The 16,167-nt window shown below is 38.4% G+C and overlaps 1 protein-coding gene and 1 pseudogene across 1 annotated transcript; both read left to right on the top strand.

Moving 5' to 3' along the window:
- The first annotated feature begins 1,232 nt into the window (after positions 1–1,232).
- Positions 1,233–3,102, top strand: LOC108996412. Its single transcript, XM_018972302.2, has 2 exons — positions 1,233–2,180; positions 2,295–3,102. Exons 1-2 carry the CDS (start codon positions 1,381–1,383, stop codon positions 2,392–2,394), a joined length of 900 nt encoding a protein of 299 aa, XP_018827847.1. The 5' UTR covers positions 1,233–1,380; the 3' UTR covers positions 2,395–3,102.
- Positions 3,103–7,395: 4,293 nt separating this feature from the next.
- On the top strand, positions 7,396–12,649 carry LOC108996238 (annotated as a pseudogene).
- Positions 12,650–16,167: the final 3,518 nt, after the last annotated feature.

Raw genomic sequence — 16,167 nt, 5'->3', positions numbered from 1 at the left:
GAGAGAGAGATTGATGTAATCCAAGTTAATGACTCACTTTGTGCCTGCTTCCTTATAAATAACTAGCTTTTTATTTCGTATAAAAATTATTAAATACTTTAAGGGTAGGTTTGGGGGTGAGATGAGAATTTTGTATTTTGTTTTGAAATTTAAAATATTATGGTTTAATATTATTATTGTTTTGGACTTTGAAAAAAGTGTATTGAGATGTGAAAAAGTTGAATTGTTTATTATATTTTTTATGAGGATTTGAAAAATGTGTAATGATGAGATGATATGAGATGAGATGAAAATTTTATGTTTTGTCTTGTACCCCAAACCTGCCCTAAGAGTACTTATGGCGAGATATTCTCTTTCTATCACAAAATGTCATATAATTAAAATTGCTCATATAAACATCAATTCTAATTAATATAGCATCCTATAATAAAAGTATGGCGTGATTGCACTTCAAGAATACCTTATATTATTTATTTCATATTTCATATTAAATATTTTGGTTGTCTCTAAGGCATTTTTGTAAATTTCCCCAATTATTTCTTGAAACAAAATCTCTTTTTTAAACATTTTATTCTCTTTCCAAAGATCCCTAGGGGGGCTTACCAATTGTATCAATTACTTGCTATTACCTGGCATAAATCCCTCTAGCCATATTTTTGCTCTATTTCGTTGGATTGAATTTTGAGCAGACAACAAATAGTCATACTAACTAGGACACATGCTGCTTGTGTTAATGTCGGTCCATAAAACTTTGTAACAGACAACGTGACCCATGACTAACACTAAAAGCATCATCCAAAGAAATTAAGGAAAATGTTCCCCACCAAAGCTTCTTTAAATGCCAGAGCATCCAAAACACAACAGATGGGTCTGTCCTCGATTCAGCCGTACCGAAGACGCATGGCACGTTGAACAACGGCCAGAAAGCAGGTACCACATAATGCACGCCATGTCGATATCTCATGCAACTCAAGTCAAAATTCAAAGCTAATAATTCCAAGTAACATCAAAATCAGCTTTGGCATCGGAGTCAATCTGTCAAGACATGTGGAGGAAATCATGGAAATCTGTAAGGATTGAGAGGAGAGTAAAACCTAACAAGACAAAGAAAATGGACTAAAATAAAAAGTAAAAACTCAAATTGGATTTAATAAGTCAGTCATAATCAGAGTTTTTGAAGAAGATGTGTGGTGGAAAAGTGGAAGTTGGACCATGTGGCATGTGCCTGCTTCCCCCCATCTTAGACGGCAATGACTTGAAGAAAATGACCCTGACTAATTTTCCCTATGATAATGCCCCTCCCATGGCCATTTTTCTCACATTCAATTCAAAACTACCAACTACTTTCTCCTTTCACTTCCCACTCCTCTAACCATAACCATGTTTGATCACCGGCAAAGGTTCGCCGGGAAACCACTCTCTCCTGTGAGTCCAACCTACCAAATACGTAGCAGTCATGACAGTGAAGGAGATATAGAATTCGATTTCTGGGGTGCATGTCAGAATGGAGATCATGACAGTTTTAGCGGTCGGTTTGATGGCACTGACGTAGAGTTTCAATCTCAAGCAAGCCTTGTTGAAGAAGGGTTTGGAGCTTCCTCACCAGCCTTGTGGGAGAGAAACACATCAGGAAGTACTGATTATGAATCTTCTCCTCTGCTCCCCCATGACCATCGTTCTAGCAATCTTTCCCCCACTTCAAGAAAAAAAGCAATTGCAGAAGGTAGAAGGCAGTTTATGGAAATGGTTCGAGACATGTCCGAGTCTTGTTACGAGCTATCTCTAAAAGATATTGTTGATGAGAAGCATATCTCGGCAGTTCAAGAGGGAACTGTCGTTGAAAAGAGCAGCGCCTTTCATCCCGAAACTGAACCTCAGATGAAGAAGCAAAAGAAGAAAAAGAAAGGCATTAATAAGGCACGTCAGGTGTCGAGAATTAGAAGTATGGACAGTGAAACTTTCCTTCTCAAGATGTTCTTTCCAACGTCTCTAGCTTTGAAGAAGAAATCAAAGGCAGGAGAGTGCTCAAAAGTCTCTCCAACTCCATCTTTTGTGGAAACCAAGCATCATACTGACAAGGAATGGTGGATTAAAAGGTTTTTTCTTGTAGGAGATAGTAAAAGAAGTCGAGGGAATATCATGAGTGGAAGCACGAGTAGCAGCAACAGCAGCACAAGCAGGTATTTGTTTAATTTAGTACTGATGGTACATGGGTCAATTTATGCTCCCATGGAAATGAATTCGAAGTATGCTTTCCATATCTAATCTTTTACACGTCTTCCAATTTCATGCAGGCAAGATGATGCCAGTTTCATACCTGGTTGCTGGTGCTTCTTCCACACCAAGAAAAACAAAGCTAAGAGACAGAAGGGATGCCTCTTGGAATGCAATTGACAACGGCATAAGATCTATGATTGCAGCAGAATTATGATGGTGTAATGCTTTTGTTCCTATATCCATCAGGTGCAAATCTCTCAAACCTAGTCAATCTGCACATCTTATTGCTGCTGGATAATTTGGAGGAACTATATAGGTGGAGCAGGAATGGCCAGATGCAGCTTTTGTGCTGGAAAAGCTAGTACTGAAATCTCAGGCTGCAAATTAACATTTTCCACCAGTTTTGTGATTGGCCATAGTTCTCAGCATAATAGCTGGAACAGAGGTTAATATTTTAGTCTGAATCTTGGGTAGCTAGAACCTGTTGAATATTGTACAATAAGAATATCCTGGAACAGATCATGTATATTTCCTTGTTTCCAGGTTCACTAACCTGATATGCAATTCCTTGCCCAAGAGATGGATTAAAAACAGAGAGGCCAGCAAATAGATAATCTTGGGAACAAAATTTAAGGCTCTCTACTATGTTGTTTTGTGAATTTGAATGAGGATCATTAAAAAAGAAAGCAGAAGTATAATCAGCCATGAGTTCTTCCAAGTTTTCTTAGGACAGAAACCTTTGTCAACAGGGCACCAAGGGGAGGCAACAAGGTCGCATATGTGAACAGGTTGTGCTTTTGCTCATTGCGTATAAATGTCACTTCCTATGTTTATTGCAATAATAATTTTTCTAATCCGCCACTATTCAATAACTGTTTATTGCAATAACTGTTTCGGAGTTTTCATTTACCCCCAAATCAAAATGCTAAGTGGAAGGAAACCTTTGTTAGTTTTTTTTTTTTTCTCAGCAAGTTAAGCATTATATAGATAAACTAAACGATTACAAGGATACAAGATTCAATAAGGTGGGATTCTCCAACAATCATCCCAAACACAACAAAAGCAGCACCAAAAATAAAAATAAAAATGAAAAGGCGGGTTATTAAGCCAAAAACTTGACTCCAACCCAATCTCACAGGGGGACGCCGCTTTAAAGCAGTTTTAATATAGCCTGATAAACAAACTATAAACCTACGACTAAAAGCACCAATCGAGAGGGGTGTGCTGCATTTTGTTGATCCAATCCAACTGTAAGTGACTATCACGATCACATCGTCTTGATCGCTGGTTAGGAAAAGTAAGAACATATGGGAATAGCAACCTAAAGATGATCTGATACACCGGTAAAGGACCACCATCGACGGTGGTGGCATGACACGCGCCACACTGACAACAAAACGAGCATGTGGATCTGAAAGATCCGAAGCCCCTGGCCCCAGTGGCACAGCGCATGGTGGCAGGAATCTCCTTCTAGTGCGGCAGCAGGTAAGGCCCACTTGCACTGTAAGCTAGCAGTCGGAGACACTTTATAGCAGTGGAAACCTTTGTCAATTTTATTTAATCTAATCACTAAAATTATGAAAATCTATGAAAATTGAGAATATTTTTTTTCATTATAAATTTTATTATCTTCAAACATGCTAATTAATACCGCTTATGTTGAGAATGATAAATTTAAAATAAAGAGTTAACATTATTTTATAATAAAGAAACAAAGAAATAAATATGAAAAATTGTTAATTTATGAGCCTCCATTTATCTCCCATTGATCTTCTCCAATTTATTATCAATAATAGCAAGAATTTGAGATTTGGTCCATAGTGATTTGTGAATGCAGGATTCTGTAGCAGTATGACTTTAGAAAATATTTTTTCAGAAAAATATTTTTATTTCTTAGCTTGTTTGGAAAGAGCGAAAAAGAGCGGCAGTTCCTTTTGGGCAGGTCCATCCTATAGATAAGAAATTTACACATGCTCACCTACTCACAGCCACCCTTCCCTCCCTTCGATGGAAACACAAAATCCCTTCGACAGAAACCCTTCGTGAAAGCACCCATGACCCAACCCTCTCTTACTTCTTGATTTGAATCTTTATTCAAGAATCAACCGCCAAACTTAGAAATCCATCAATTTCAGGCAGATAAATAGAAGGGAAAAAAAAAAGAGAAGAGAGAGAGAAAAATATTTATTAATTTTTGCGCTGTGTCGAGGGGATCGGACACCCTGTCGGAACTGATTCATATTAGCGAATCATGGAGGGGGTGGAGACCCGACTGGATTATGTACAAAAGAACAAGCTCGATTTACTTCTTGCTAGTTTCTGCTATATCCAAATTGCAATGAATAGTCAACTTATCCCAATCTGGAATGCTCTTCCCTTCTTCGTGATTATTCAAGCATCCACATCTACACATACAATTCATGAGAAGTTGTCGTGAACTGGCAATAAACTATACATAAGCCTCGATAAGTCTCATCCATCCTCCCACACAACTCATCTTTGCGATCCATCTCAATAAGAACCTGTTAACAATCAAACGATCAAGCTTGTTCAAGATGTGTGTGCATTAGTGAGAGAGAGGGGGGAGAAGAATTTTTCCTCTGAAATGCATACATGTTTCCTGAATGGGGTACATAGCACGTTTTTATTGGACTCTATTATATGGGAAAAAAAGGATTATCCTATGTGAAGTTATTCTCAAAGAGCTGTTCGGGGCAAATAATATTGGCATCAACCACTATTTGGGATCATCCAAAACAGATCATAGTAAAATGACAAAAAGATCCTCACAACAAAACCTACTTCCCTCTCATTTCACACATTTTTTTTTTGAAAATGTTCACTTCCTCTCTCTCCTCCTCCGTCGCCCACCCCCACTCCCATCACTCGAATTCGAAACACTATCGGGCGGGCTATGAGAGAGAGCTGATGAAGGAGTGAGAGAGGGAGTGAGAGAGCTGATGAGAGAGAGAGAGAGAGAGAGCTGATAGATGAGAGGTGGAGAGCGAGAAAGAGGTGGAGGGCAAGACAAGGAGACCGAGAGAGAGGTGGAGGGCTTGGCTAGCTCGGAGGAGCTTGGGGAGGAGTCGTGATGGTCAAGGGAGGTGCTTGGTCGGGCTAGAACCAACTCACGGCGATGATAGGGCCGTCGGTGGCCCCGAGCTAGTGTGAAACCCATTTTATGGGTAGTTTGCGTGTGTGCGATGGAGAGGGAGAGGAAGGTTCGTGGTGGCTGGGTTTGCGAGATGTGGTTGCCGATGTGAGGTGGTGGAGGTGCGGTGGCTTGGGTGGCCACGTAAGGCGGCGCAAGTGGAGAGAAATGGGTCGGTTGGGTTACTGCAGGGGAGAGAGAGCTGTGCATGGGGAAGATCGGTGGTGGCTGGCTTGGTTGCCAGCGTGAAGGGAGTCACCAGTGGTGGCAGTGAGGCTGGGTGGCACATGGTGGCGCCAGGCTTGGCTAAAAGAGAATCTGGTGAGAGGAGAGAGAGAGAGAGAGAGAGAGAGAGAGAGAGAGAGTGAGGAAAGAGACTGGTGTTTTGCAATAAAAATATATATATATAGACACGTCATGTGTGCTACGATTCAGCCATGAATAGTGGCTGATCCGTAGCACTACTTCGTTTGGGGAGGCTCTTCGGATCGGATGGGTGTAAATTTGAGATTTAATTTACACCCTCCAATAAAACACAACCACGTCACTTGATAATTTTGTTATTGTGAACACATATGCAGCATATCAGCAAAATGACTTGAGCCCGTCTCCATCACTCTCAAGGGCTCTCTCTCTCTCAAGTGGTCTCTCTCCTCAAGCGACATTTGACAAAGAGCTTTATATATTATCTCTTTTTTGCTCTTAAGTAATTTTTCTCTCTCTCTCTCCTAAATCTTTTTTTTTCAGTTGGTGATGGTTCAAAAAAAAAAAGTCGTAAATCAGCCTGATCTTGAGCTTTTATTAAAATCCTAAGCAGTTTGTTGAGAGTGAGAAGAGAGAGATTATTGAGAGTGAGGAGAGAGAAAGCTTGGAGAGAGAGAGAGAGAGGGAGAGAGAGAGTTTGCAATAGGGAGAGAGAGAGTGACTGAAATTAATATGTGATTCTACGGTAAGTTTTATGAAATCGTTGGGGTGTCTTTTTCTGGTTGAAGGGTGTAAATATTGAACGAGACGAAGATAAAATCTAAAAAAGGAGATGTAACATGAAGATGGCCTCTGTTAAAGGAGACGAAGATGGATTCGAGGGAAAGCTTCAGGAAGAAAAGAGAAGAGAGATAGGAGAAGAGAGAAGATAGAATGGATGTGATTTTACCGTAACTTTAATTAAGTCTACTACGTGTTACAATTTTATTGGCAGTTGTAAGAGTGAAATCCACGCCCAACCGATCTGAAGTTTTTCCACAAAATGCATAAACAAATCATGTTTAAAATGACTTATTTTTGGTCCCAATAAAGTCTTCTCCAGAAAGTTTCATTAAATAATCTTAAAAATTATTAGATTAATTTTCTATTTTTTAGATTAAATTAATATTATGAATCAAAATTAGTCTTATGTGAAGTTATATAAATACAGTCATAGTTTTCGATGCAACTAAATCCCAGAAATTCATTTTTCATATCATTTTTCAAGTAGAAAATCAGTAATTTTTTTCAAAAATATTATTATTTAATTAGATTTTTAAATAATTATATTTAAAAAATTTTACATTATATATCAGATGACATAATTTAATTAAAAATTTTTATTTAGTATTCTCATACACCGTACATTATATATTTTTTTTCTTTTACTAAATGTATATTATATAGAGATGTGTAGAATAGTTTAATAAATTTAAGAAAAAAAAAAGTATGGTGCGTATAAATAATGAATAGCAAAATTTAATTTAATTTAAAAAATAAATTTTAACAATAAAATATATTAAAATATTCTCTAATTTTAATAAAGTATGTGTGTTCCTAACTTTTTAATATATAAATCTATATATTAATATATATAAATATATTATATATATTATTAGGATTGAATTTTGGATGGGTTACCGCGATGGTATCTCTCTCCACTTTTTTTCTCCATTTCCATCTCCTTCTTGTTTCTTCTTATTCTTCTTCAAATTCCTGCGAAGAAGCTGAAACCCTAAAATACGCAGAGATAGGGAGAGGGACAATCACATTAAGGGATCAAGATGAGGATAATGATAAAGGGAGGCGTGTGTAAGAATACGGAGGATGAGATCCTCAAGGCGGCGGTGATGAAGTATGGGAAGAACCAGTGGGCTCGTATCTCCTCTCTCCTCGTTCGCAAGTCCGCCAAGCAGTGCAAGGCTCTCTAGTATGAGTGTCTTGACCCTCCATAAAAAATGTGATATCTATCAATTTCTCATCTTTTTTCCTTCCTGTTTAGTTACTCTGAACATTCATGAAAATCTTTAGAAAAACTCATGCCGGCATTATAAAGCGGAACCCGAGGTTTGGTGCTTCATGTTTTTTCCCTTTTACTTCAGGGGGCGGGTCATAAAAATACTAAAGATATATTTTTTTGGTGTTGAGAAAAGCGACGCAGAATTAGAATTTGAGTGGTGGTTCATTAAGGGATTTTTGTTTGGTTTTGTATATTCTATTTCTGGGGTTATGTTGGTTTGTATACGTCTATTGTTATTGTTGGGAGTCAAATCAGTTTCAGTATGGTTGTTTAGAAGAGTATGTGAAGAGTAGGGTTATAGACTAAATAAAGAAGCAAATTAAGGTTTGGGTGGCTGTTCCAGGGCTGTGAAAAGTAGCTAGGTATTAGCGTTTTGGCCTTTTCTGTGGTCGCTTTGGAGTTGAGGGATGGGCGGTTTAGGGCTCTAAAGATAAGGTTTTATACTTTTTCATTTAGATGTAGTCTTGATTGAAATTTGATGGAAAACTACTGAAAATACTCAGAGAAAAATAGAAAGGAGAAAGGATAGATACACTAGCAAAAATGATGGATGCAATCGGCCTGGGGAACCCCCGTAGCGTTGCGTCCGATGTGGCATTAATAAAAAATGATGTCGTTTCGGTTTTGCTTCAAACACAAGCGCAAAGGCCTCCCATCCCCACGAGTCTTCGTTTGTGTTCTTTATGAAATTCGCAAGTCTTCTCCATCGACGAATGCAACGCCCCCACGGTTGCCAAAGACGACGACGTCTGAGGCTTCGCTCCAGTTGTTATCGTCTTCTCCATCGACGACCTCCATCCCCCACGGTTACCAACTCAATGTCCCTCTCCACCGGGCCCGGCTTAGACTAGTCAGTGCTCATCTTCTCCGAGGGCGACATCAAGCTTCGAGTTTCGCTAACGAAACCCTACCCTCCATCACTCCCAATGCACCAGATTGTCCATACACTAACTCCTCCACACGTTGCCTCCACCAAGAACACAAAAAAATACTGCAATTCGACACCTATATTCACATCTCCTCGAAACTCAATTCGGTGAAAGTTTGAGCTCGGATTTGAGCTAACTCTCAGTGGAAAATGGAAGATGAACTCTGCAAAAGAATCCACTTCGAAGAAAAATATGAGCAGTGGCGGTGAAGAAGGCTAAGTTTTTGGAAGCGACGAGAGAACGTGACAAAAACAAAATGAGGTTTTGAGAATTTCAAAGTTTCTTCGGGCCGTTTGGTTCGAGGAATTGCTTTTTATTTTTCTTTTCTCGTGTGTATATGGCTGAGAAAAAGAACATTAAAACGGAAAAAAATGTGAGAAAGTGCTAGGAAGAGAGGGAAAAACCAGTAAGTGGAGTGTTGATGAAAGCGATTCATGGATAGGTGGAAAGAAAGCCGTAGAGAAATTAGCCAGCAGCTTAGAGTGAAATATTAGGGTTTTTTTTTTTTTAATAAATAAATTGGTTGACATGGCATTATACCACGTCAGCTGATTCCCCAAAGGGTGCGCGGCTCGGTTGCCTGTAGGAACTAGTAAAATCCATCAATAAATACACGGTAACATAAAAATTCAAAATAAGACAGTGGACCAACAACACATCCCATGTTCAGAAATACATCTGGGTGATTCTCCCTTGATTGGTTAAGCTTCCTTTTCAGGGAGAGTTTAGTTGCCTGCATCAATGCATGAGATGTGGCGTTGGTCTTGTTTTGTATTTCCATGGAATCTTAGTAGAAAATGGATCTATGAGTGCTTGTGCATGTTAATTTCTTCATTGTGAATTTCAGAAGCTGCCTACTTCTTCATTCTTAGGGTTGTTTTTACCTTGCACATTGGATTTTAATCTCCAACTTTGTTCAGTTTACATTTTCTGAGCGCTTTTCATTTTCCATTATTTGAAAACTTTTTGGAAGATGTTGGGACTTATGATTTGATCTCCTTGATTATTGTAGACTGAGTGGACCTGAGAGGAGGATGAGAAACGGCTAAATATTGATAAACTCATGCCCACACAGTGGAGAACAATTGCCCCGATTGTTGGTCATACTCCATCCCAATGCCTTAAGCGGTACGAGAAACTTCTTGATGCAGCCTGTGGTAAGGATAACTATGAACAAGGTGATAACCCTTGAAAATTGCGTCCAGGAGAGATTGACCCAAACCCAGAGTCAAAGCCTGCACGTCCAGATCCTGTTGATATGGATGAGGATGAGAAAGAGATGCTTTCAGAGGCACGGGCCCGGTTAGCCAACACCAAGGGCAAGAAGGCAAAGAGGAAAGCTAGGGAGAAACAGCTTGAGAAGGCCAGGAGGCTCGCTTCTTTACAGAAAAGGAGAGAACTGAAGGCTGCTGGAATTGACACTAGGCAGTGCATGAGGAAGAGGAAGGGAATAGACTATAACTCGGAGATTCCCTTTGAGAAAAAGTCTCCTCCAGGCTTTTTTGATGAAACTGATGAGGATAGGCCAGTGGAACAGACCCAGTTCCAACCACAATTCAAGAACTTGAAGGAAAAAGAAGAATGTTTGTGGAAGTACAACTAAGAAAGCAAGATATTGCAAAGAACAAAATTGCACAAAGGCAGGATGCCCCATCAGCTATACTGCAAGCTAACACCAGAAACAGTCAGAAAAAGGTCAAAACTTATGCTTCCTGCACCCCAAATTTCAGACCATGAATTGGAGGAAATCACAAAGATGGGTTATGCTAGTGATCTTCTTGCGGGGAATGAGGAACTTATAGAAGGGAGTGCTACAACATGTTCTCTTCTTTCAAATTATGCCCAGACCACAAAGAACACCGGCCGGTAAGGGAGATGCTATTATGATGGAAGCAAAAAATCTAGCCAGATTAAGGGAGTCTCAGACACCATTATTAATCCAGAATTATACCCTTCTGATTTCACGGGGGTCACACTTAAGAAAAGGGAGGTGCAAACACCATACCCTATGCTATCTCCTTCGGCAATTCCTGGAGGTGTTGGTCTTACTCCTAGGATTGGCATGACACCATCAAGAGATGGCTATTTTATGACCCCCAAAGGGAACTCCCGTCTGGGATGAGCTCCATATTAATGAAGATATGGATACGCACGGTAGTACAAAACTTGATCAAAGGAGACAAGCTGATTTGAGAAGGAACTTGCATTCAGGTCTAAGCAATCTTCCGCGGCCGAAGAATGAGTACCAAATAGTCATGCAACCAGTTCTAGAGAAGATAATGAAGAACAGGAAGAGAAGATTGAAGACTATATGTCTAGTAGGATAGCTAGAGAAAAGGCTGCAGAAGAGGCACAACAGCAAGCATTACTTAGGAAGAGAACAAAAGTACTGCAGAGGGAGCTCCCTGGACCTCCTGCTGCTTCCTTGGATCTAATTAGAAATTCTCATATTAGAGCGGATGAAGACAAGATCTCCTTTGTTCCTCCGACTTCCATTGAGCAGGTTGATGAAATGATAAGAAAGGAGCTTCTAAGCTTACTAGATCATGACAATGCTAAGTATCCACTTGACAAAAAGTTGAACAAGGAGAAAAAGAAAAGTGTCAAGCGCTCTGCAAATGGATCTGGCTTATGTTCCTGAGATAGATGATTTTCTTGAAGATGAGCTGAAAGAGGTATGAAGTCAATTTAGCTGTATCCTCATAGGTTCTTTTCATCACAGCTTCTCTAGTCATGTCACTTTGTCTCCTTTTTATAGCTTTGGTTATTGTAGCAAATTGTTTAAGTGTTACCATGCCCATCTTCAAAGCTCTCTCTTGTTACTATGGAAGTGAAACTGTCTTTTATGTTTCGATTAGTAGAAGTGTCAAGCGCAAATGCTTCTATGAAGGAGCTGTATTTGGTACCTCCCTTATAGATTATTATCTGTATCTTATAAGATATACTCAAAAAGGATAAAATTTTGGGAATGTATTCAATATATTTTGGGGATTAGTCGGGACATTATTCCTGGACACCTGGTGCCAATAAAAAAAATATTTTGGAGGTCTCAGAAGCATGTATTGATCACACTTTGGAAGCTCGGGTGGAAATCAGGGAAAACATAAGATGGACGTATAACATGCTTCTTTCTGTCTTTGGATCTAAATTATGTGTGCTTCAGAATTTTCTTTAAACAGATAGCTAAGTATATTCCTGTTGCATCAGTATTTTGTTTTTTGAGATAGGACCTTATGAGCATGTATATTAATGAGTGACTTACAAAATTCTAAGAAACGTTGTTGTTGGCAGGCTGATTCTTTGATAGAGGAAGAGGTTTGGTATCTTTGTCTGGCAATGGGGCATGAAAATCAATCCTTTGATGAATTTGTTGAAGCACACAAAACTTGCCTAAATGATATCATGTACTTCCCCACCCGTAATGCTTACGGTCTTTCAAGTGTTGCGGGAAACATGGAGAAACTTGCAGCCTTGCAGAATGAGTTTGAAAATGTGAAAAAGAAGATGGACGGTGATAAAGCCAAGGCAGAAAGCCTTGAGAATAAGGTCAAAGTTCTCACACATGGTTATGAGGTATGCTGTGGCCTGTGAGAAACCCACTAGATCTTTGTTTTTGGCATCTACTTAATTTTATCATAATGCGACTTCTTAAGGAGTATTTTTTTATTTCTCTAGCTTGTTGCTAATTTCATAGGCTTCCATGCTAACTGAAGCTCACTTCTATCAGAAGATAGAGAAAAAAAATTCTATTGCAGTTTTTGCATTGAAGGAAAAAAAATATGGCTAAACTGAAATGGTTGTATGCCATGTCCTCTAAAACACAATTTTGGCAGAAATATTTCTGGGCTTGTTCCCTGAAAAAATTAGAATGTATATTGTAACTTCACATAAATGTACTTGCTCACATATATGCAGGGAAGTCCTCTGTTAACGATATGGGGGCAGAAGTGTCTAATTGAGGAGATTGCAGCCAAGAATCGTGTCTAGATAGGATACAACACCTCTCGGATGAATAGAGTTCAAGCACAAAATTAAGAGGAGATTGCAGCCAAGAATCATGTTCTTGAGTTGGCTAAGGCTGCAGAAGATCAGACTGTTGTGCAAAGCATTGCTACTCATACACCTATCCCCTCTATGGATCCAGTTCTATCATCTTAGCAAGGAAATGCCAGCCAGCAAATGGATGCTGAACATGAACATGCTTATGAGAGTCCAAAACCTGATATGGATGTTGATGCCAACAATGAGCATGCTCAACTGTGCATGGTGGAAAACTTTACTAGTAAAATCGCTGGTGCTGTGGAGGGAGAGACCACAACACCAGTACCAGGAGATAGATTTGAAGGTACTGATATTCAACTCTCCTGACACGGTGCTTGTGGAGAAAAAAAGACGGTTATTGACACGGTTGATGGGGCTGCTGAAGACTATATAGCTACTGAGGTTACTAAAGAGAATCCAAAATTTGTGGATCAACAAAACTTAGTGGAAGCCACAAATGTAGATGGTGGCTTGAGCAAGCCAGAAGATTTTGTCCCAGAAACGGCTGCCAATGATGATTTTATCTCACTATTTAAATTGCACTTTTTCAATTTGGTCTCTTATTTGTGATGCCACGTCACATCATTGGCCATTGATGCAACCTTTCTCTTTCCTCTTTGGCTAGCCATTAAAATAGCATATAATTAAACTAGTGAATGATTTTAAACCTTGTTATTAAAGAAATTAATCACATGAGTTGTTAATTCATCTTCGGTTTCAAATATTTAATCATAATTGTGCGATATGTAGTACATGATGGTATGTATTATCCATTAAGGCTCCTAAAATTCTAATTAATTGCCATAAAAAGGAAAATATATTAATATTTTACAATAGTAATGATCATCATCTCTTACAATACATGATGAGTTCAAATCAAGTAATACAAACATGTTATTTCACTAAAAATCATGTCTCTCAGTTTTACAAAACTACTAGACTTGTAAGAGATCGACTCGTAATTAAGTTAATCCATCATTTTCCTTTTTACAAACCCTCTATATGCCAAATCTATCAGACTATCTCATTCTAGTACTCCCGATCGAGATCAATTCATTATCCCCTAAATCATCCAGATTGCAAGCCGATCCCTTCAAGATTTTGATAAAAGTAGTACTTAAGGGTCTCAAGTGAAAGAAAGTCTAAAGATAGAGTCACTTAAAAACGACTTTACAATATAATTTATTGTTGCCCCGAAATATATATTTATATAGACAACAATAAATTATTAGGTAGAGTCCACGTCATTATATATCTACCAGTCTTCCACTTGAGACTCTCAAGTCATTAATTGTTGGATTTTTTTTTTTTCAATTCACCATCGGAAGTATTCATTCAAATTAAAAGTAGTTTGTTATTGAACGGTGATGGTGAAATTTATGTTTATAGGATAAGAAGAGCGTAGGGAAATTATGGTTTTTAATCTGATCATATTTTAGTAGGAGTAGTTGAAGATTAGGACCAGATCATCATATTTATTTTGCTTTTTCCATGTTAAACGGCAGGCTGACTCGGAAAGTCGTTGCGGTTCATGCACGCTTTTATAAATTCGTAATGTTGAATATTTTTGTCCTTAAACCGTAACCTGCACATTTTCATGCACATTAGCCTTAATTCTCCAAGTCAACCCTTTTTTCCTGATCTGATCTCGTCACGTCGATTCAATTGTGTCAAAGAATCTATCAAGTTGACAATGTTTGATTACTAATTTTCCTCAAACTTTGTGATCTTCTTTTCTCAACGTCTGCAATAAGTTTTAGGGAAAGGACTAAAAAGACTGGATTACCACAAAGCTAGAAAACTCTCGATAGAACTAAGGCAAACCTTTGGATTTTGTCTCATGCAAATATTCCAACGTCTATTAAAGAGGAGATATGGTTTAAGAAAATAAAAATATATAAACGTACAATAGTAGCTAGCTAGCTAGCTTGGTTTCCAAGCTCCAAATTGATAAGAAACACATCAGATAAAATTAAAGCGATTTTGGGGTTTTTTTCAAAGAAGCTAGTCATTCCCTATAAGAAACGGAACATGATAAAACCAAGTACCAAAATAGAGCATTAAACTAACATAATATAAGATGAGAAAAACTCCAAAACTAGGAGCTAAGGGGAGGGAGAGAGAGAGAGAGAGAGAGAGAGTTGGGGGCACATACACCAAAAGTGGTAGTAACACGTTATTAAGGGATCATGTTGTTTGTTAGTGTGGATGGATACTGGGTCATGATCGTGGAAGAAAGGGAAGAAGACATGGTATGTAGAAGAAATCCATAAAGTACTCTATGGAGAAGGAAAATAAAGATTTCCAAAGCATTCATACTTTGTCAAACATGGGTATAAGTTTTCTTTAGGAGTTGGGCAGTGGGAAAAATCCAAAATAGAGACAATCGATATTGGAGATAGATAATAGAATTAAGCTTATAAAGTCAAAGACACATTGCATGACTAATTTTCATGTACTATCTCTTAGGTACACAAGGTGGTGTCCCACACGTTTTGCTAGCTAGCTTATTTTTACGCATACCTAGCTATGTATCGACAATATTGCATGTCTCTGTTTCTGTCTGCTCCGGATAGATATCAATATTTCCGGCATCGTATGTTGGGAAAATGCACGTAGCTAGCAAGTTATAAGGCCATTTCATTTTATTAATTAATTACTTGTTTATTTGCTTCTTATATCTAACCAGCATATTTTTGTTTATTGTTAAGCAATTAAGCAGTACTAAAAATCGATCAAAACACTGTCTTATAATATTATAATCGAACGTAAACAAAAGGAAACGCTCTGGAAACAAAAGTAGCTAGTGGACGCTCGATCGGAACAATATGCTCCAGTATTAACACATGACACACACACTGAAAGAAGATTCTGATATGAAAGCTTTAGAAATTGAATCTTCGACAAGATCAGGATATATATTTTACAAATAATATAGCATTAAACCTGCAGCTGCTTCCTTTGTGGAGGACAGAGTCACAGACCTAATAACCCTCTCTAATAGATGATCAGTACGATGGAGGCTTTGATCGGTTAATGATCTTCATCAACTTGTGGACAAAGCATGTGAAAATCCGACGCTTGATTGATCCTCTCCTGGGGGGCAGGACTCTTTCTCTGGTGTTGCACTTTTTTGTTTTCATTTTTGGCTCTTGAAGTTGGAAACTGGTGCTGGCTACTCTTCTTTGATCCATCTTGAAAGACCGATCAAGATGTTCAAATTTATGTATGTGTATGAGAATATTGACTACTGAGAATATATCGATCTCAGAAATTGTGTCTTATATATAGGAAATTAAATTGAAGAAAAAATGTAAACTTGGTGGGTGTTTGACAATTTCCCGGCCAGTACAAGACAAGATGACACAACATGAGTGGTACTACGTAATGCTTCGAGAAGGACAAGGAAATAACGTGGTAGAGCAGTCGTAGGACCTCGACAAGTACTGATCTAGCTAGCTATAGGAGGGTATCTAGCTAGCCAGGGAAAGTGATTACTTTACCCCCAAAAGAGAAAACCCTAGCTAGGGAATGTCATTGAAATGATCTTGATTAAACAAATTAAG

This window comes from Juglans regia, chromosome 1 (assembly GCF_001411555.2).
Source record: "Juglans regia cultivar Chandler chromosome 1, Walnut 2.0, whole genome shotgun sequence".
NCBI classification, from domain to species: Eukaryota; Viridiplantae; Streptophyta; class Magnoliopsida; order Fagales; family Juglandaceae; genus Juglans; species Juglans regia.
The sequence above is the reverse complement of the archived record's forward strand: the minus strand, read 5'-3'. Positions and strand labels throughout refer to the sequence as shown.